The sequence below is a fragment of the Rhea pennata genome, chromosome Z (assembly GCF_028389875.1).
Source record: "Rhea pennata isolate bPtePen1 chromosome Z, bPtePen1.pri, whole genome shotgun sequence".
In the NCBI taxonomy this organism is placed as follows: Eukaryota; Metazoa; Chordata; class Aves; order Rheiformes; family Rheidae; genus Rhea; species Rhea pennata.
The window spans coordinates 71,533,419-71,554,266 of NC_084702.1; the positions used below are offsets into that span (position 1 = coordinate 71,533,419).

Here is a 20,848-nt window from a genome sequence, read left to right on the forward strand (position 1 = left end):
GGTAGCAGGGAAGCAGGGGGGCTTTCCCCCCACAGATCCCCTCTGGAAAGCCCCCATGATGCTGGGACCTGGCCTGCAGCTCTGCAGTGAATGGGTTTGAGTCAGTTAGGGGCCTGTGTGAGGGTTTATGTATGTCTCCATCAAAAGTCAACTATAAGGCAGCAGGAGGGAAAGGGTCCACGCTGGAGCCTGCAGGAGCTGGTCCTTGCCGCGCCTTGGCCATAGCTTGTGCTGGCCTCAAACCAGTGCCAGCTTCCCCAGGGAGCCCACCTGGAAAGGTATCAAATACCGTTGAATACCCCAGTCCAGAGAGGGTGAGAGGGGAAACTGAGGCATGGCCCTTGTGCACGAGTTGCAGATCCCGCTGCCCAGCGCCGCACTCCCGAGCCCAAGCCACCAGCGCAGGCTGCCGCTGTGCTGGGTCTCAGTGAGCCCTGCCCTTCCTCGAGATGCCCTTGATGAAAGTTTAATTCAAAGCATCTGGGCTAATGCCATTCTTTTGATGTGAAATTATTAATCCGACAAGGAAAGTGCATTAATTGGCGCTACATCTTCTCTTCTGCCTGTCGCAGTGCTGTCTCCTGCCTGCGGGACAGAGCCAGGTCTCCCAGGCAGCCAGACCCCGGAGAGATGGGGGACACCTGAACGCCAAAAGCTGAAAACAGGGACATGTCCTGGGGGGACCCAGCCAACCCCTGGCACAGCACCATGGGGGTTTCCAGGAGCTGGGTCCACCCAAGCAAGCATCCTGGACCTTCTTGGGCTGCTCTGGAGGCCACTGTTGGGTCTCCACCACCCACCTGGGAGGTGATGCTATGGGCTCAAGCAGCTCAGGGTGCCTTCACCGTCACTGTTGCTCCTGCATCCTCCACATCACAGCCAGGATCATGCCCAGGAGCAGGCAGCCAAACCCACTAGCTCAGGTTGAAGGTGAAATAACTCCTCGAGGCTGTCAGTGGTCATGAAACGATCATTTAATGAAGACGGTCTCTCTTGGTGTGCGTGCGTGCGTGTGTGTGTGTGTGTGTGTATGCATGTGTTCGTGTGTGGGGTTTTTTTGTTAATTTTTTGGGTTTTTTTTATATATATACATCTATAAAAAATTCAAATACAGCATGTCAACGGAATACTAGGACGTACGGTATTAAATACTGCACTTGGATCCGGGCGGGGGCGAGAGGAGCTGTCTTTACAAAACAGGGCCTGGGGCAGGACAGAGTGGAGCAGGGGCTGGGGCGGCCAGGGGACTGCGGAGCTCCAGCTCTAGTGGGAACAGCAGAACTACTCTGGTTTTGCTCAAGAATAAGACAAAGATGTCAATGGAGGCAATTCCTCTATCCAACGTGGTTAAGGGGTGGTGGTAGGGGAACGGGCCAGGGATGGGGCTGGTGAAGGGATCAAGCTCCCCCCCCCACAAACACACACCTTCACCCCTCCACCTTTTTCGTGCGCTCCAAAGCTCGGGGAAGTGAGTTCAGTCCTTGGGTGACTCCCCTCCCCGGCCCCATTTTCCCCATTTTCCCATCCCCTTTCCCAGATGTGCCGTGGTCACCCACATCCCGGCAGCAGCGATGCTGCAGGCAGGTCCTTGGTGAGGCAGGTTAGCGGCAGGCGTGCCGGCTCCCCAGCTTGGGGCCGGTCCCCGGTGGCAACGCGGCACCTGGGCTTGCTGGGCAAGGGGCAAAGGGGGCCCAGGGGTGCTCGTCCGCCGTGGGCACCAAGGGGAAGGGCGGCAGGCAAGGGGGCCAGTGCGTTCCCTCATGCTCCATCCGGAGAGGTTTGCAGGCTCCCCCACGGTGGGGAGGCAGGGAGGGGAGGACAGGTCCCCGTGGCACGGCGGCAGCTCCGTCCTCCGGAGCAATGGCAAGAAGCATGATACGTCCTCAACGTGTGCAAAATCGAAGAGATAAAGAGACTCCAACTGGGGCGGGGGCAGCGGGACAGAGCGTGGTGGCAGTGGCGGTGGCGGCGGTGGCGGGCGGTGGGACATTGTCTCTGCTGGGCGGCGACGGATGGGGATCTGCAGGTGGGGAGAAGAGGGGTCACCAGGCCTGCTCTGGGCTTGGCCGTGTCCGAGCACCAAGTCGAGCGGCAGCAGGGCTGCCGCTACCCTTTGGATGGGAAGTTCGTCCCCGCCAAGGCTCGATGCGCCCGTCTCCTCCACTGCCTCCTCCTGGGGCCAGACCCTGCCGTCCATCCCAACAGGGCACCCAGCAGCAGTACATGCTCGCCAGGCAGGAGAGCAGCAGCAGGTCATTTACCTCCAGAGTGATGCACGTAACTGCTGCCAGGATTGCTCCCCCCACCCCGGCCGGCATGGGCATTTTGGGGCTCTGCAGGCTGTCAGCTCCCCCGGCTGCTTTCTGCATGCTGCGGCACACACATACACACACGTGCATGCACACTGTGCATACACTGTGCGCAACGTGCAACGTGGGTGCGTGTGCACATGCACGCATGTGCACGCCCCAATTTCTTTCGAGCCCAGACAAGAACATTTTCAAAATACATCTTTGAATTTTCTCATTTCAGACGGTTTCGCTTCTGTCACTATGGAAAGGTCTTCAATTTGTCGGTGACTTCTTTTCTCAGAAGATCAGGGGAGGGAGGAGATTTGCAGAGACTGAAGCATCTAAAACCAGCTCCCCCACCCCAGAAAAGGCTTTGTGGGCAAGGTTTGAAAAGCCGTTTTGAGATCTCGCCGGAACGCCTGATTTGCCAGATTTGGAACAAAGAGCTGCAAGCTCAACGCTGTGCACACAAAGCTTGGTGAAAACGTCCCCTTTCCAACCCACACCAGAGCCCGGGGGCTTCGCACGCCCCTTCCTTCACCCAGCACCCACGTCCCACCTCCCGGGCCCCTGCCTTGTCAATACTCACTAAATAAAGAGGACACCATAGGCAGCCAAGACCAGTCCAGCTGTCCAACACACTGCCATGGCCCCGCTGCCCACCATGGCCCCCTTGTCGCAGATCTTGGTGGTGGGGGGCGGCATGAAAGAGGAGGTGCTGGCGCTCATCGACTCTGCGGGGAGGGAGAGCGGATGGCGAAGGGGAGCGCGCGGCGGAGGGCTGAGCGCCGAGGGGCGCGAGGAACCGCGGCCGCGAGCGCGGGCGTCGGGTTGGGCTCGCAGCCCTGTTCGTGCCGCTGGGTCTCGGGGAGGCGAGGGGCGGGGGGTTATCCGCACGAAGGCTTGCAGCCCCGCGCGGGCTCACGCTCCCTCCCCACGCGCACACCTGGCCGGCAGCGCCTGCACGCGCGGCCAGGCGAGCCGGAGCGTGCGGGCTCGCACACGCACGCGCGTGGCCCCGGCACAGAGGGCTCGGAAACGCTCCCAGCGCTTCGCGAGCCGCCGCGCTCTGCCTGCTCCGTGCACCAGTGTTTCCCAGCCTCCCAGCAGCCAGTGCCAGCTGGGGCAACCGGCGCAGGTCCGCGCCGGTCCTTCTGGGAAACCAAGGGCTGATAACGTGCATTTGGACACGGTCCCAGCTCTTTCCTAGAAACAGAGGCTTGTTAACTTTGTGGCTTTTATTTCTAATTGGCATCGCTCCGAGCCATTGTGCGGGGTCGGAGGTGTGGAGGGGGGAGGCCTGGAGGAGGGAGGACTGGAGGGGGCCAGCGCTCCAGCGAATAATAATAATAAATCCCGGTCTTTGGCGATGCACTTAGAGCAGCCCGGCGAGCAGGATGCCGGAGCCGGGAGAGCTGAGTCAGCAGCCCTTGGGCCACGGTTGCACCCACCGCCGGGGGGCACGGGGAGGTGAAGCTGCGGGTGAAGGGCCATGCCCAGCCTGGGGATGGGGTGGGATGGGGCACCTCGCTGGCAGAGCACCAAGAGACGTGATGCTGTCAGAGCGAACAGAGAGCCTGCGACACGGCATGCACCTCCTGCCCCAAACCCTGCATTTTCATCAGCTGGGGAGGTTAGAAACGCGACTCCAAAGAGAGGGGAGGCAAAGAAAGGGGTAGGTAACAGGACTCCTGGGTTTCCTGAACAGCCCCAGGAGGGGAGAGGGGTTTGGGAGTTGCAGGGCTTGGAAACACTGAATACAAAGAGCCTGGACTCCCGGGCTCCCTCCCCGTCAGCGCAGGGTGGCTGCACGGGGCTGGGGCCACCCGCCGGGTGCTCACCTGTGACCTGGGCTTCAGTGGTGAGGTGCTTGGGCTCCTCCATCCAGGGGGTGGCGTGGACCGCCACGCTCCAGTCGCTCCACGTGCCGATGTCGTTGTCTTTGGCTGCCACCTGGATGATGTACTCCTTGCCGGCGTATGCGTCCGTGATGGTGTGTGACGTCCCGTCCGAAAGCTCTACCTGCAGGGCGCAGCCGGGGAGGGAAGGGGCGTCAGCCAGAGAAAACCCCAAGCACTGGGAGGCAGCAAGACATGTAAGACGATCAGAGCATTTAGCTCAGCTAGAGGATGATAAAGAGCCTGTTTTATAGTACCTAAGTACCACCATAGGGAGAAAATACCAGGGACTAATAAGCCCTTTATGCTTAAGGAAAAAAAAACAAATCAAGAGCTGAGTGCTGGCAGGGGGAGGTAAAGCTGGATGCATGCAAACAGCAGACAAGGCATTAGCCCCGGCACCCACGCTGGGGGAGTCTGTCCCTCCGACACGCTCCGAGTAGGCCTGGAGGCCTTTCTGGGACAGGCTTTGGGCAGAGGCCCCAGCGGCTGAGCCCAGATCAGGGATGCACGCAATGCTCCGGCCGGGCTGCGGGGCCCCTTCCTGCAGCTGAGGCTGCAGTACTGGAGCAGAGCAGCTTCCTCTAGAGGTCACCAAAAACTAGCAAATGCTGCCGGCAGGCTCCCCCTCGGACAGGGTAGGCGCCCATCCACGCGTGCACACGCTTTCTGGACATCACTGCCAGGACTGGGAGAAGGTCTCCTCCCGCCGCGTACCTCCATCTCCGGACAGCACTTGGGCCACCCTGCTCCTCCACAGCCTGCTGTCCTATGGGTTTGAACTGCAGCCTGTTGGCTAGGCCCTTGGACAAGGACCCAGCTGTGTCCAGCCCTCTTTCCTAGAAAAATTCGCTCTGTCTTGCTATTACTGCTCTTGAGCCACTGGATGTCCTCTCACCTTCAGGAGATGTGGCCCCTGCTGTGGTGGTTTAACCCTGAACTTTGCCCAGTGCTCCCGGGTATCTCTGATCCACTTTGAACTTGGCTCAAGGAAAGGCATTAGCAGGTTCCTTGTAGAAATTTTCCATACTGCAAGGCCACTGGAGAGCAAATAGCTCCTTGTGAGTGAGGATGAGCACTCAGCACCTCAGGAAAATGCCAGCGATAGAGCCAAATTGGGCTCTGAAGTCCTCCAGATACTAAAGAAACAGACCAGTTCTGGATAATGCCGCAGAAACTATGCTGGATATTCACAGTAGACATACATTCTCTGAGGCTTACGATTAATATGCTGCCTGCTTCATTTTCCATCTGCACTGCCTGAACATGGTATTCTGCACTTCAGCCTTGTGCTCCAGGCTTAAAAGTTCTGCATTAGGATGCTTTCAGCTTCTCTCCTCTGAAGCACTTAGGGTCTTTTAGCAAAGGAGAGGATCAGAGCAGCTCCCTGACCTCCCTTCCCTCCTCATCCCAGGCCATTTCTGGGGCTCCAGGGGGGCTGCGCTAGATTATATTGGTCATACTGCTGTGCCACAGATGTGATGGAGAGAGCACATTTCATGCCTTGCAAGAGCAGGCACACTAAGCCTACAGCATCCCTGAGCCTCAATGAAAACTGCTCCAAGTTGGCCATGCCATCTCCTTCCCAGCTGCTTGCTTGGCCCCACAGCAGGGCATCAGTGGTGCAGGACAGGAGACTCACAGGGTCACAAATCCTCTCTGCTGTCCCTCAGGTTAAATAGTAGCATATGTCATACATATCCTTGAGAGGGGAGCATGCTGGGGCACCGCACTGGTGGGGACAGCAGGAGCCTGGAGCTGCACGGATGTGGTTCTGGCTTGGCCAGAGGGAGCAACAGCTGAGGAGGGCCAGAACATCCTGCTGCGCTGAGTCCTGCCACTGCTCCCGAAAGATCAGGCCTGCAGCTCGGTGCTGTCAGGATGCGCCAAATGCCGCTCTGCTCATGCGCATCGCGCTCCCCTCTCCATCCGCGCCTCGCTCAGGCACTGTCAAAACAGATCTCCACGCTCCCGGCAGGCTGTAATGAGGGTAGATGGTAACTGCAGTCATTATGTGTTCCCTCTTCTCATGCTCGCTCTCTGCACTGAGCTGGCAACATGAGCTGTGCTTCACCTGCGCCGAGTCTGCCCTCTCCTCCTTCCCCTCTCCCCATCTTCGTGACCCACGTGTGCGTCACACTCTGCCGGGGACCCGCTGGCAGCGACGTGGCACAGCGGGACTGTGGCAGGCAGACCTGCGGCTGCCCGGCGCGTAGGTTGTCCCTGCCTCTGCCACGGGCTCCAGTTGCTTCCCTCCAGCACACTGCTTGCAGGTGCACCCGGTCACACGTGCAGCACCATGCACGTCAAGCGAGCGGGCCCACCTGAACAGCTTGTGACAGCTGGTCAACAAGTGGCCACTTGGCGGCATCCACCAATTTCCTGTATGGACCTGCCACTCTGCACGGTGATGCAAGGCAATCAAGATCGATTAACTCCAAATGAGAATTAATGAAGCCTTGCTGTATGAGCTGCCAGGCCCCAGTGAGCACGTTCCTCCCAGCCTGGCCTGCACTGGGCTGGGGGTGCCCTTGGAAGCAGAGAACAAGCACGGGGCTCGGAAAGACCGTGTTATCCAGCTGATGTGTGGGTCTCCCTAGGTCTCTTGGCACCCTGTGAGCTGTCCTGGCTGCTGCTTGAGACCTGCAGCAAGCAGGTTGGGTGAAACCTGGGGACAATTCATCAACAGTGAGCTCCTGTTGGCCTGGATGATGTTCTGGAGAATTTTCTCCAGCTCAAAGAGCTGTCCAGGCTGAGTATTTCCACTTGGGAACTCTTCCGGCTTCTCCCCAGATGCAGCCAGTTTGCGGCTGAGCGTTTGCAGATGGGACGTCGCAGCGGGGTTAGGCAGACCTCGGCACATGTTGTGCCTTGCTGGAAGGATGTTCCCCAGGCTCTGGAAGGACATTGCCTTTGGCCCTGGAAGGATGTCCCTGTTGGACCTGGGAGGATGCTGCCCTGAGCTCCCTGGAAAAAAAAGGGGGGGACTGGAGCATCCATGTCTCCCCATATATCTGCTGGCCAGCAGAGCCACCTGCCCCGATCCCCTGGCTGCACTTAGCACGGAAGAGCTGAGCCCCACAACTCCAGCCCCCAGCTGATGCTCAGACAACACAGGAGCCGCCACTACCCTTGCGAGCACCGGCCGGGACTGGGCAGGGCTTCACCACGGCTCAAGGTTTGCAAGTGGCATTTCTGAGCTGGGCAACCGGTGGACATGTCTGGTGGGCGCCAGCTTTGCCGTGGCGGGCGCGGAAGTCCCTCCACCGGTGCCCGCGGTTCGGCGCGGCGATGCAGGAGCAGCAGGTGGGGAAGCACGTGGGGAGCAGCTCCGAGCGGACACAGCCGGGGAGAGTCCGGTGGCGGGGGACGGATGGACACACGGCTTCAAAGGCGGAGGGGGAAATTCCTTAATCCGCATCCCTGCCTCCCAGAGACAACAGTCGGAGGAGGGCTTGCGCATGGTAATTTTTTTGGCCGGGGCGGGGGGCTGCCTTTCGCGGCCTGCCTTTGTGCACCTGCCAAAAGTCACCCCGGCTGGCTCTGAAGCACTGCCCAGATTAATGAGGGATCAGTGGCCAGTGCAATGCAGAGCTATTAGCATTGCAAAAAGAAAGAGGGGGGAGAAAAAGAAGGAGAAATGGAAAAAAAAAAAAAAAAAAACCTTCAACACACCAATTCAGCCTTCCCCCCCGCCCCCAAACTCCTTCATCCCCCCCGCAGCTGTGCCGGAGGCTTGCGTGTGTTTGAAGGAGGTGGAGGGGGAGCAGGAGGGGGATCGGATGCCTCTCCCTCTGCATCCCACATGAAAATGTGTTTGCCGGCTCCCCTGCCGCTGCGGCTCTGCTTTCCATTCCTCGACACCTCCCGGCTCCCCCCCCTCCCGCCACTCCGGGCAGGGACAGGGGAGGGAGCGTTGCTGCTGGAAAACCAGCGGTGCGGTTCCCCCGCTGCGCTGGGGGAGCGGGGCGTGCGTCCCTCTGCCCCGCGGCCAGCAGCCGCCCCTCCGCCGCAACCTGCCGGGCCCCCGCGGAGGGGCCAGCTCGGATACCGCTGTGCACGGGAAGTTTTCTGGTCCCGACGGCCAGCCTCAAAATTTCCCCTCCTCCTTGCAAAGCGCTCCAGTGGCTTCCCGCTCAAGGCCAAGTCGCATCGCTGCCGTTTCCATCCCCGAGCCGAGGTGGCCCACCAGCCCTGCGTGCACCTGGGCTCCCGTGGGCGCCCCTCGGAGTAGCCCGCCCTGGAAAGGCTGCTGCACGCTGCTGCTCGGCCACCGAGACTAGCCCACGCGGGGAAGGCGCTGCCTGGCAGGCGAAGAGGGAGGCAGCGGCCACGGCGCGCGTAGCAGACGGCCGCATCCAGCGCGTGGGCACCGGCGCGGGCAGGTGCGCACGTGCCTGACATTTTCTGCGTGCAGCCAGGGCAAAGCTCATCTTGCATGCGTAATCGTGCGTGCATGTGTAGCTGTGCGCGCGCTCACGCGTGCGTGCCACCTCCGTGCTCTACTGTTCAGTGGTACTTCCACCGCCAAGGCTGCCTTTGGAGGCCTGATCCTGCCAGGTGCTGAGCACTTCTCAGCAGCTAGCAGTTCCTGCGGGAGCTGCGAGCACCCAAGCACTGCCTGTTGCTAACCGGGGAGAGCTGGGGGACAAAAAAGGTGATTTCTGAGCGTTTCCCACCTCCGTCCTCCTCCAAGGCTCTCCACTCCAGCCCTGCCTGTTCCACCACGAGCTGCGAGTGACATTATCACAACCTCGACATTTTGCTCCCTCCTATTAATTCTTTTTTTTTTCTTCTTTTTAATCACTGACTTTGCAGCCAGGAGGGGAAGGGAGAGAAGTGCTGCAATAAAAGCTACCAGGCGTGAAGCTGTAACCGAACTCGGTCAGGGTGACCTCCCCGCGAAGGTGGCCTTGCACGGAGCAGAGGCGCTGGCAGAGCGGCGGAGGCACGGCGCACACCGACGGGTGCCAAGCAGCACGCACGCTGCAAAGCGACACCGTGGCCACGTGGATGGAGCCGGAGCCGCGGCGGGCGGTTGCACCGATTGCCTTCCCCAGCTCCGTCCCTTCCGCCGCCCCGGCGCTGACGGAGGTGCGCGGGATACGTATTAGCAGACCCTTATAGGTTACTTCAACCTGCCCCAAAGTAGGAGCTTTCAGAGACAGCCTGCAAGATTCACCTCTCTGCCCTGGGGATGATGCGGTGGGTGAACCCCTACAGCTGCCCCAGCTGTGACCACGGGCAACGGGACACACGAGTTGCCGTGGCCAGCCCAGAGCATCACGTCCTCTTCTTGCTAGGGAAGCAGCGAACAAAACTACTAAATCTTTGGCAAATTGGTCATGTCTCAACGACAGCTCCATGTGCGGGGCTCTGGGGCCCAAGAACCTAGAGTCAAGGCATTATGGGAGCTTCTTGCTTTTGCTGAAGAAAGATGTTTCCAGTCTTTGAAAATGCTCGAGGATATGGCTCTAATGCTTCCAAAACAGAAGAGGAAGGAGAGAACCCAGCTGCAATATTAGCTTTAAATATCTCATGACCTTTTACTGCAGATCTCAAGATCTGAGGTGCAGCCCACCTCGCGGTTCTTTAACATTTCATATTGTCAGCACGGCCAACGGGTTCAATTAGACTTAGCAACGGCATCTGCAAATTGCTGGCAACCCAGTGGAGGAAATCCTCTCTGGGCCTGGCCTGCAGCTCAGGCGCTGCTCAAGAAATACCTTTGCAGCCTTGCCACGTTCCCAGGCCTTGCTCTGAGCTTGCTAGGACGCAGCCCAAGCCTCCCGCCTGGGCACCCAGTTGATGAGGCAGGGGCAGGGAGTGGGACACAAACTCCTGTGGATCAGGATCTTGATCCAGCAAATGCTGAGGTGCATGAGCAGATCTGGTGCACGGCCAGTCCGGGGCTCCCTGAAGACATCCTGGATGGTGTTCGGCTTTGCCTGCTCTTGCTGCCCTCTGCTCGGGCACGAGCATCCCTGCTGAGGGCTCCTGCTCTCTGCTGCGAGCACCGGGGCGTTACGGCAATTACTCGGCGCTCAATGTGCTGTGTGAGCTTCTTCCAGCATGTCCAGTTCAAGCACCTGATGTGCTCAGTTTGCAGGGAAGTACCTGCAACGCAGAGGGACGGAGGGGCGCGGGGAGGGACGCCCGGTGCGCACGTGCCGCATTGCACACGGAGGCGACTTGCCTGCTCCCTGCGGACGCCTGCGCTTGCCTTGCTGTGTGCACATGATCGTGCTTGCAGGGATATAATATGTGTGAGCCCAGAGATTGCTGCTGTTGTGAGTTAACTGAAGGAGCCTGTAAAACCAGAAACAGGCTATTAGCAATCCATTAGGAAAGGGTATCCAGTTCCAGCCTAGGTAATCCATTAGAGGAACATCTGAGAGCATTAGGAGAGCTCGCTTGGGGCCAGGATGGGGCTATAAAACAGAAGAGGAAACCATGCTAATCTGGCTTGAATTACAAACTTAAAAGCAGGAGAAAAATAAAGGATACCCTAAACATTTAATGTTTTATATTTAGGAGACAGAACGTGAGATTCTGCCAAAAGGAGAGAATAAAAAACCTGTTTAGGTTACAAATATCCCATCTCTTTTCTGGCAGGAAAGAAACTGCCAGCCCTTCTTCCAGAAAGGGAGGAGCATGCTTCTGAAGTTTCTTGGCTCTCTGCAGTGAGCTCACTATAAAGCAGAGCAGAGGGGCAAGCTGGTGGCCGTCCGTTGTGACACGAAGTCCGGCTTTGACACGTTTGCAGCCTGAACGGCTGCGCAACGCCCGCGGCCAGGTGGGACGCGGCTGCTGCGAGGTGGCCCGGCTGCAACCCGCGCATGCGTGCTCGTGCTCATCGTCTTGACTTAATAATAATTCCCAGAATAATAACTCCCAGAGCAAATGACAACAGCAGATCTGCTGAGTGGCCTGAGCAGAAACGTGCCCACTGAGCAGGGGAAAAGGAGCGCGCGTGGCACGCTGCAGCGCTGCCACCTGCTCAAATGCAGCGTTGCCAGCGTTGCCTGCTGCCGCACGCCTGGCTCAGAGCAGCTTCCCGCTCCGCGGTCCGGACCGGGGGTCTGGCGTTGGCATCTGTGGGGCGCCGGTCGGATGGAGCATCCGGAGAAATGAGCCCTCTTCCCCCTCCGCGTTAGCCGTGCAATGCCGGGACAGCAGGAGATGAGCCGCCAGGGCGGCAGGGAGGTTTCTCCTTGCACCGGAGTGCTTTTGGCCAGGCATCTGCCTGGCTCTCGGCCGCCCGCCTGGCCCTCTCTGGGGGAGTGCAATATGCGTGTGTGCGTCTACGGATGGCTCGCACAGCAGCGGCCTTGATAAGATCCACTGCTCCTGCTGTCGATGGCTTCATCTTCTGGTGCCAAGGCCTGGCATTATTAAAATCCTGCAAGGAAGAGCCTGGGAGCAAGCAGATGCTGATTGAATCAGGCCCTACGGAATTCGACAGCTCGACATCCATCTGATCCTATTAGTGCTCATTCAGTCCCGTCTGCCGAGGTGCGGAGCATAAATCAGGCCTCGCAAAGATAACGAGAGGTGGAGGGGGGAGAGGGGAACTGCTGCCTCTGCCAAGAGGCCCCACGTGTGAGTGGGGCCGGCGCAGACATTAGTGGCTATGGCCAGTCTCCCACGCTCTCGTGCTGGTGGTTGGCTCCTGCAGGGTTGCCGGGCCCCCTGAAGGGCAGTGCCGCCACCTCCTGGGGTGTGCAATAAGGGCACCCAAGGGTGTCGGTGCTGGATACCGGTGGAGATTTCTCCTGTCCCCATCGGATGAATGTGCTCTGAGCTGTGTGCAACACCTTTCCCGTGCTGGGAGCTGGCAGGGGCAGCAGGAGCAGACCCTTGGGGCAGCTCACTACCCCCTAGGAGGCTGTGCATCTCCAGGAGAAGTGGGGAGCAGGCACCCACGTCCTCCACGGAGACACCCAACACCACCACTTCAGGCGAGCTGGATGGCCTTTGGCCAGGCTGAGCCCAAGCAGACCCCTTGCAGCCATGCCCTCCCCTCTCCCGGCTGGCTGCCGGGGAACGGGGACACCCCCGTAAGCAACCCCAGGTCTAGACAAGCAGAGCTCAGGGTGGTGTGAACATGCTCCCGTGGCACCAGGGCACGGACCTCTGGGTGCAAAATCCTGCGTTTGGGGGTGCCAGGGCTGTGGCTTAGCATGTACAGGGGGGCCAGAGCTGGAGCAGTTCTGGCTGCCGCAGCGCTACCATCCTCTGGGGTTCGAGAGCCGACTGAATTAGGCTTTGCAAATAATGCATCTGATGAATAGTGTCAGTTTTCTTCAAATCATCCACAAATCAGATTTTTCATTACCCAGGCGGCGGGGCTAGAGAGTCAGAAAACAAGGCTGGCACCTTGTTCATTGAATGTTTATGCCCGCTCACTGAGCAAATTACTCCCCAAACACACTTCGCCATCTACTAGTGACCAGGGAAATACCTCTTACAACAAGCTAGGGATGAATAAGTGGTACCTGGGAGCACCGTCCCCTCTGGGACGCTGGGAGAAGAGCGCTGACCAGCTCTCAGAGAAGTACGCTTGCTCAGGGCATCCTGAAATAGGAGAAACCTCATTTTGACTGCGCTAAAATTGCCTTTTCCAGGCAGGGTTTCCCTGCTGCAAGTGTCCCCTACACCTCCATGTCTCCGGAGAAGTTCACAGTGGGTATTAATACCCCGGAGCCTGCAGTTATCACAGCATGGGGAACACGAGTTCCTCCATAGCACCTACTGACGACGGGCTGGACATCCCCAGGGTGCCAAGACAAGAGACGCCTTATTGACAGTACCGTCACCGGGATCAGCCCGTGGTAGAGAAGGGGGGAAAACATGGGTGTTTTTCCCAATTGCTTCAAAACCAGACAGAACGGACGTCGCACTGCATGCTTCCCATGAATCCATCCTCTTTTTTATAATACAGTTTCACACTTTGAACATTTTTTCCCCACCTAGAGGAAAAAAAAAAAAAAAACAAAAAAAAAGGACCCAGAGCAAACTTAACCTCTGTTTCTTTAAAGGAGCCGCGGCAGCGCAGCAGCACCGCTCGGAGCGGCGGACCGCTTCCCTCCGCGAGGGGAGCGCGCCAGTGGCACGAACTAAAGCCCGTTCGTCATCTTCCCGCAGCTAACAAATGAATTCTGTCCTCCAGGCTGCCAAGAACTTCACTGACATTTTTTTTTCTTTTCTTTTCTTTTCTTTTCTTTTTTTTTTTTTTTAAGGAAACAAGAAATAAAAGTAAGATATACGATAACATCAAGGCAACCGCTCTGTTACTGACTACGCTCTGAGTTACGGCGCACGGTATTTTATCTTCAGTTCAAAATCTAAATGTGGCAGAGGCGCATTTAAATGCGGTGACATTTATACTTTAAATGCCTTTTACATCTCGTTGGCAGGTTTTATATAGAACATATGTATGGAAAATAGTTACAGGCCGCGTATTAAAATGCAGAAAGGGGAAGAGCGCGCAGAGCCACTCTTAAACAAAAGGAAAGGCAGGAGGGAGAGAAGGGAGGAGAGCAGGAGGAAGAGGCAGAGCGGCTGCCTGCCCGTGCCACTTACGTGTTGCCACTGGTCCAGGATGAGGGGCCGATACCGCAGGAAAAACTTCAGCGGGAAGGACTCGGGGTCAGGCCAGGAAGAGGGGTTTTGCCACGTCACCTCCAGCCGTCGGGGGTTACCGGGCACGGGCTTGGCCATCACGTTTTCCGGGGGGTCCGGTTTGACTGGGAGAAAGGAGGAAGGCTGTTAAGGAAACCTTGGCACGTCTCAGCCCGCCTCGCACCCCGCCGCGAAGGCGTTTTCCCAAGCCCATCAGCTGCAACAACTCAGCCCCAGCGAGGAGCAGGGGAAGAGAGAGATGAGCAGGGGCCAGGTCTACCCGGGTGCTGTGCGTTGGGGCTGAGCACGATGTGACCACGGCCCAGGAGCCACTGAAAGCTGCTGTGGTCTTCTTACACCCTGAGTCATCTCTCCCCCTGCTCTGCTTTTGGAGCGGGGGCATGTTTTTCCACTGCTTTGCAAGTCTTGCAAGTGAATATTAACTGGCTCTAGCTATGCAAAGTGCTTGGAAGCTTGGAAGCATGTTTTAAAGTTCTGGGAGCAATGTAGTGCTGAACGACATTGCCTGTTCCTGAGTGAGCCTTGCTCCCTGTCAAAGCTGTGCAATAGCAAATCGATTAAAAAAAAAAAAAAAAAAAAAAAAAAAAAAAGACCAAGATTTGGGTGCATCCACCCTGCTCCTGTTCTCACGGCCAGGACGGAGCAGTGTTAAACATTCACCGCAGGAGAAGCCCTGAAGCGGTGGGCCGCCCGGAGCCAGCCGCGCGCTCTGCGGCCGCGTGCTTGCTGACACCGTCCCAGGAGCTGCTCGGGCAGCCGTGCCCGGGACCTGGGAGGCGAAGGCAGCCCGGCTGCGAAATTCATCCTTCCCGAGCAGCTGCGAGCGGGTGCCGCCCGGCTCCGCTGTCAGCTCCAGGGCTGCTGAGCCAGAAGAGCTTAAACGGGGAGCTGGGCTCTGCGCTCGCCGGTGCTGCGGACGAGCGCAGCCCGGCCCCAGCTGCAGCGAGGAGCTGGGGTGGGGAGAGGGCTCTCCAGCGCACTCTAGTAACAGCGCTGCACGTCACTCCGCTCGCCCCGGGAGGGCTCTCAGCCCCCTCCCCGGCGAAGGCCGCAGGAGGGATGCGAGCCAACGCATTGAAACTGCCTCTCCGGGCGTGCAAATCGCTGCATGGTGCAATGCCCCCCCCCCCCCCCCAACCCGACTCCGACCGCCTCGGCCAGCACCTTGCGAAGGCGCCGGTATCAATCGGCGCTCCCAAGCAAGGGGGGGCGGACGCCGGGGCCGGGAGGAGCCCGTCTCGGCCTGGCGGAGGTGCTGCCGTGCAGTCAGGGCTCCCCTCCTCCACCGGAGGTGATGAACCCAGGGGGGCTTTGCCTTCCCTGGAAGATGATGGACGCTGGTGGTGGTGGTGGGTGAGCTGCCACCCCCGATCGCCAGGGACCCCTTGCCAGCCTGCTTCCCTGCAGCACTGCTGGAAGCACGGAGGGCATTTCTCTCTCTGCTTGAGGCAGGCTGGGAGCTGTGCTGGTCCAGGCATCGGCACGGGGCTGGGCTCGCTGCGGGGGCACACGGATGCGTGTCCTTTGCTGCCCACACTGTTCCAGAGCAACCCTCCCCAGCAGCACAGCCTCAGTGCATCACCACCACTTGCTTTTCTAAGGAGAAACCAGCCTGTGGTGCTTTCAAAGTCACTGTCTTGGCTGAGGGTGAGGCAGAGGGCCACCGCTAGAATCACGCCAAGGCCCCACCACCCTCATGGGATCCAGTGTTTCTTCTGTTCCTCTTGAGACACAGCCCCCTTCTCACTCCCCCATCCCTTTGCCTCCTTCTGGCTCATTTCACATGCTCCCCAGTCTCCAGCCTTCCTGCCCTACGTGGTCCAGCTACCCTAGACCTCACCTCCCCTGGCTCCACCTATCCCTGGGGCAGCTCTGCAAGCCTGGTCTCTGCCTCCCAGCTCTTTCCCTTTCCACTAAGGGTGCTGAGAGGGCAATGCGATGGGGTTGGCAGCACCTCCTCCATCCCTGCTGCACAGGTACTTCAGAGGCTGCTCTCGGAGGGCTCTGGGCAGCCGAAGGAGAGAAGCACCAACGGGTCTCAGCGCAGGTGCCCAGCGCTGCCTCCCCACTCCCATCAACAAGCTCTGCAATGTCACTGTGCATGGTCTTCCATCTACAGCTTTATCCTCGGCGAGGATTGCGGCTGGGCAATATGTGCAAGAGCATGAGCTTTCCGGGGACGCTCATAAAGCACTGTCACCCTGCTGGAGAGCCAGCCAGCAAGGGGGGCCGGCGCTGGCCAGGCCTGAGCTGCTTCGGGTGGCCTTGCCTTCGCTCGGCGAGCAGCGGGGAGGGAGGATTTGTTGGGTCTGTGCAGCGCTGAGCTACTCCAGATGGCTGAGTAATTCCTCCGCTCGCTTTGAGTCCTCGGCTCGGGCTGGACATCAGCTCCCATTGACAGGACCTTGGAGTCCAAACACATACGGAAAAGTATAAATCCAGCGCTGGCTCTGCGCACTCCGCGGACGCGGTTTGCAAAACAAAAATCTGTTCAGCTGAACGAATGCAGATGCCTCCAAACTGCAGCTCCACACGGAGGCTGTGAGGATGAAAGCGCCGGGCTTGGGGAATGCGCCACGGGGTGCAACGGCCCCGAGTGGACCCCGGGCTGAGCAGGAGGAGCCCGTAACGCTGCCCGTTGGCACGGTTTCTCTGATGGCAGAGGGATGCTCGAGCGCGACCATCTTGAGCAGTGCATGCGTGCTTTTGGCAGCGCGCGAGACGCCGCTGCAGCGAGCTGGCTTTAAGCCAGCGTAAATGAGAGTGAAGGAAGGCGCCCTGCCGCCGAGGTGGAGGCCACCTGCCCCTTTTGCAGGGGTTTGGCCAGCAGCTCCGCTCATGTGGATCGGAAACCGTCCTCCAGCGAAACGGAGGGGGACAGCAGGCGCCCAGGGGAGGACGCGCCGGGCTGCAAGCGAGCGTGGCAGAGCCCAGGCTCCGGCCGGCGCTGCGCCTTCCCGCTGCGGAGAGCCTTCGGTCGGCACGGCAGGATAATGGGAAAAGCAGGGCTCCCCGTCACGAGGAGCTTCTCCACGTGGCCCTCCCTAAGCTGCAGGACTTTCGCCCCAGTTCAAAATGAGCTGTGAGGCTGTGGCTTGCGTGAAGCGCAGTGGTGCCAGCCCCCCGAGCAGCCCTGGAGCAACAGCGGGAACGCTCATGCCGGGAGTCAGAGCCTCGCCGGGGTTCAGCCTCGCCTGCCGTGGCAGTGGCCCACCGGTCCAGCAAGCGTGTCCTGCCCCGAGCGTGGTGGCTGCGGTCAAACCAGGCTGTCCTCTCCTCCGTCCCTCCACAGCCACCTCTGCTCCCTGAGCGCTCAGCTGCTGCTCCCCGTGCAAGCGCTGGTTTTGTGCAAACCACAGGTCCCTGCGGGACCAGGGTATGCACTCGCCCTAGGAGTTTAGTGCGCTTACCCAAGGGTCTAGCTGCAGGGTGTGGGGATTAGTGGAGATACTGCAGCTTGGACAGTGGCCTCAAGCTAAGGCAGTCTCATATTCTGCTCTTGGAGACCTCCTGGTGAACAATCTGCCTTAGGGTCTCCTCTCTTAGGACAGACCTCATTAGCTGTGCATGTCATCGGAAAGCGTCTCCAGCAGCCCTCCAGCCACGGCCCTGTCCAGGCAAGCTAGATGTGCAGCTATCCCCTCCACAGGCCGTGCACATGCTGCCGGCCCAAGCTTGCAATGGACGGAAAGCACAGAGCAACACGGGGCATCCCTGGTGCACCCACGGACACCCAGGCTCCCCGTGGCCACGTTGGGGCAGGTCGGCACAGCTCCATCAGGGCCAAGCAGGGGCTCAGCTGAATGGCATGCCACATCCTCAACTGTTACTCACCCCCTCCCAAATCGTCTCCTGATTGAACATCCCTGAAGCTCCAGGCAGAGGGCTGGGGTCGGTCATGGACAAGCCATCCGAGGAGCGAAGCGAGCAGGGTTGGGCTGCCGGGAGCACAGGTTGGGCTCCCTGCTTCGACACGCGCTTTCCGTTTGACCTTGAATGAGTCATTTATTCTAGCTGGCCTCCCGGGTCTCTGCTCCTCGCATGGGGATAAACACTCCTCCTTCTCCCCGGTCCCTGTCTGTCTAGTCCATTTAGACAGTAAATTGCGAGGCAGGGCTGTCTGGCTGTACATCAGCTAGGATAATAAAGCCCTGTCCTTAGGAAGGGCCTGCAGGCAGTAATGTAATATAAACAATAATAGTAATAATAATAATGGACGATGGGCATTAGGCTGAGTATTGGTTAAGCGGCTGCAAAACCAGATGTAATATTATTCCACAGAGCTGAGGGAGCATCTCCAAACATTCCTGAGAAGGAGAATTGGGACTTGGCTGGGGACACGGTTCACAGCTCTTCCCGATTCATTTTCTGCTGCAGTGTCCAAGCGAGGGCTTAGTTTGCAAGAAGAGCCATGGAAAGCAGTAGGTTTGCACAAATAGTCTCCACCAATGGCAGTGCCAGAAAGGATCATGCAATTATATCCAAATCTTGGTGTTTTTCTTTATCAGGCCTGCTGCAGTGGGTGATTTTCCTAAAGGCCCTGCATGCTCGTACTTAACCACAGCTTTTTATCTATTGCCCCAGGCTCTTTTTAGGCATATAAGCCTCTGGTTCAGCTGGGCAGTGCAGACCCACAGAACAGAGGGGAGCATGAAGGAGGACCCGCCCCAAGTCCACCCTTCATTCACTGTGTTGTCTTGAGCACCCATCTTTCAAAAGAACAGAAAATAGATCCCTTGTGACTGTTAAATATCCCCTGGCATTTTCTAGGAGAAGAGGGATATTAAACTCCATGTCTTAGCCAAATGTCAGTCTAGGTAATTTAATTCTGCCTCCCTAAGTAGTATGAATTGAAGTGACCTTCTGCCTAGGCAACTGTATACTCATGTTCAGAGAATCTGAATTCCTTATAGACACAGGCACATACATCCTCCCAAAGTCCCTCTAAGATAACCTGTGTCTTCAACCACCCCTAAGATGGGAAAATTGAGTGATCTTCCCAAGGTTACACAAGGCATCAGTGGCAGATTCGAAACCCATGTCCACGAGGCCTCATCCAAGGTTGTCCTCCTCCTTCCTGAAACACCATCCTCTTCTTTTAAATGGTCATGCTCCATCATGTCCTGGCAGGGCAGCCTGAGGCGGCGAAAGAAACCCTGTTAATAACCCACCAGCTCATCTGCAAAGTCTCCTGGCTCCTTTGGGATGAAGTCTCATGCTGTCCCTTGATCAGCTCCCTCTTGCATGCCCAGCATGACTGTAGCCTTGCCTGCAGTGCACCGCACCACCAGCGCAGAATAATTAGTGCTACCAGACTGTTACATTTTTAATGCTACGTATCTTCTTCTGCTGATTTGTCCTGGGCTCATGCTCGAAGAAACACAGGTGTCATCGAGGTGGGATGCCGGGCTCGGTTTTGCTGTATGGAGGTGTTGCTTTTCCTGCTTTGCTGAGGGATGCACATGCCATCTGTCTGGTGCTGAGGCAGAATCGTGAGTGAGGAAGGTGGTGCTGGCTTCCCCACTCGGATGCCTTGCTGGTGCAGGGCTGGGTTGGAGGAGCCCCGGTGCCAAGGCTCCCATTGCCACTGGGCGATGGGCCATGGCCATGCATAGGGCCTCCTCTGTCACCCTGAGGTGGGATGCATCCACAGAAAGGGACAATTCTCCTGGGGCCTGCTCACACCTGTGAATGCAGGGCTGGGGGCCAAAAATGTCCCCATCTTCCTCTGCCTTCAAGGCCCCTCCTCTCTGACCTTCTCCAGCCCCTCTCCCACCTCCTGTCCCAAAGCTGGAGCCCCTGACATCTGCAAGGCTTTGCATGCCAACACAGCCACACATTTCTTACGCTCACCTCTATTAATGTTGATAACTTTGCATAATTTCCAGGGGAGTGACAGGAAGGAAGGCAGCCTAGATCTTCCTGTGATGAAAGACAAGGGCCAGAGGGGTGCAAAACCTCTTCCAGCCATCATTGAAAATGGAAATACAGAGTAACCTCTTGCAGCTGGCTGCTAATAACCAGCACTGCACGACCGCCAGCAAGGCATCAGCTCAGGATATCAAAAGAAACTACCAGTCATTTTCCACTCAATTAGAGTTCATCTTCCGAGCAGCTGGAGAAGGGATTTTCTGCTGGGGACTCCAGGGCTGGGGGGAGTGAGGAAGGAAGCAAAACTGAAGGAGGTCACTTCTTCCCAGGGGTCTCTTTGTGTCAGCCTGGGCCTCGACGGTGGGTGGTCCGACGGGGAAATGAGCAGCGGGTCTGCTCCCAGCTTCGGTTCAGCCACGCCAGGGAAGCTGGGGCAGCCATCTCACCGCCTGGATGTTCAGCAGGGAGAGCTGCCAACACCTCACTGCTCTTGCATTTACTCCTGGCTGCTCTGTTACCAACAGGACTGATGATCAGGGCTGTAAGTGTCAGCAGGACCCTGGGGTTTACCTCCATGTGGAAGAGAAGATGGCTTTCTCTAGACTAAGGGAAAAAAATAGGGCAAATTCTGGCATCCCAGTGAGGCAGCAAGGCACTGGGGCTTTGGGAAAAGCCCCGTGAAGTCGCAGGCTGACACTATTGCTCCATTTTAGCAGGGCACGGCCTTCATGTGACGTTTTTCCTACAACAAGCTGATGCAATGGCTTTGTCTAAAGTGACATACATTTTCCCCACTTCCATCTAGTCAAATAAAATTCAGCACAACAAAGATCAAACCTTGGTCCTACTGCAGCCCAGGTAGAGATCCCCAGAGCATCTACTAGACGTTAGGTCCACACTGCCAGAGCCCACAGCAATGACAGGGCCTCCTTGGGGCTCACACCCTGCACAGCCTGATGTTAAAACTGCAGCAAGGAGCCCTACAAGAGAAACATGTAGGGTTTGCACAAGAAGAGTAGGCACTTTTGAGCTAGTTGTCTATGCTATTTTCCACCTTAAATAGCCAAGGCAAAATTGCAAGGCAAAATATACTAATACAGTGCATTTGTTTTAACTGAAACCAGCCCCAGGAAGACACAAGAA

The 20,848-nt window shown here is 57.9% G+C and overlaps 1 protein-coding gene across 9 annotated transcripts in view; it reads right to left on the bottom strand.

Moving 5' to 3' along the window:
- Positions 1 to 961: 961 nt before the first annotated feature.
- Positions 962 to 20,848, bottom strand: part of CNTFR (ciliary neurotrophic factor receptor) — a 215,388-nt gene continuing 195,501 nt past the window's right edge. For 7 of the 9 annotated variants that reach the window (XM_062599511.1, XM_062599514.1, XM_062599513.1 and 4 more), the window contains 4 exons: positions 13,775 to 13,938; positions 4,133 to 4,313; positions 2,881 to 3,025; positions 962 to 2,020 (listed from right to left, as the gene is read on the bottom strand). In XM_062599511.1, the coding sequence (XP_062455495.1) occupies position 2,020; positions 2,881 to 3,025; positions 4,133 to 4,313; positions 13,775 to 13,938 (491 nt within the window). In that variant the 3' untranslated portion in view covers positions 962 to 2,019. Of the gene's footprint in view, positions 2,021 to 2,879; positions 3,026 to 4,132; positions 4,314 to 13,774; positions 13,939 to 20,848 lie in introns of those variants that run through there. The other 2 variants (XM_062599518.1, XM_062599516.1) reach the window with 1 other exon arrangement.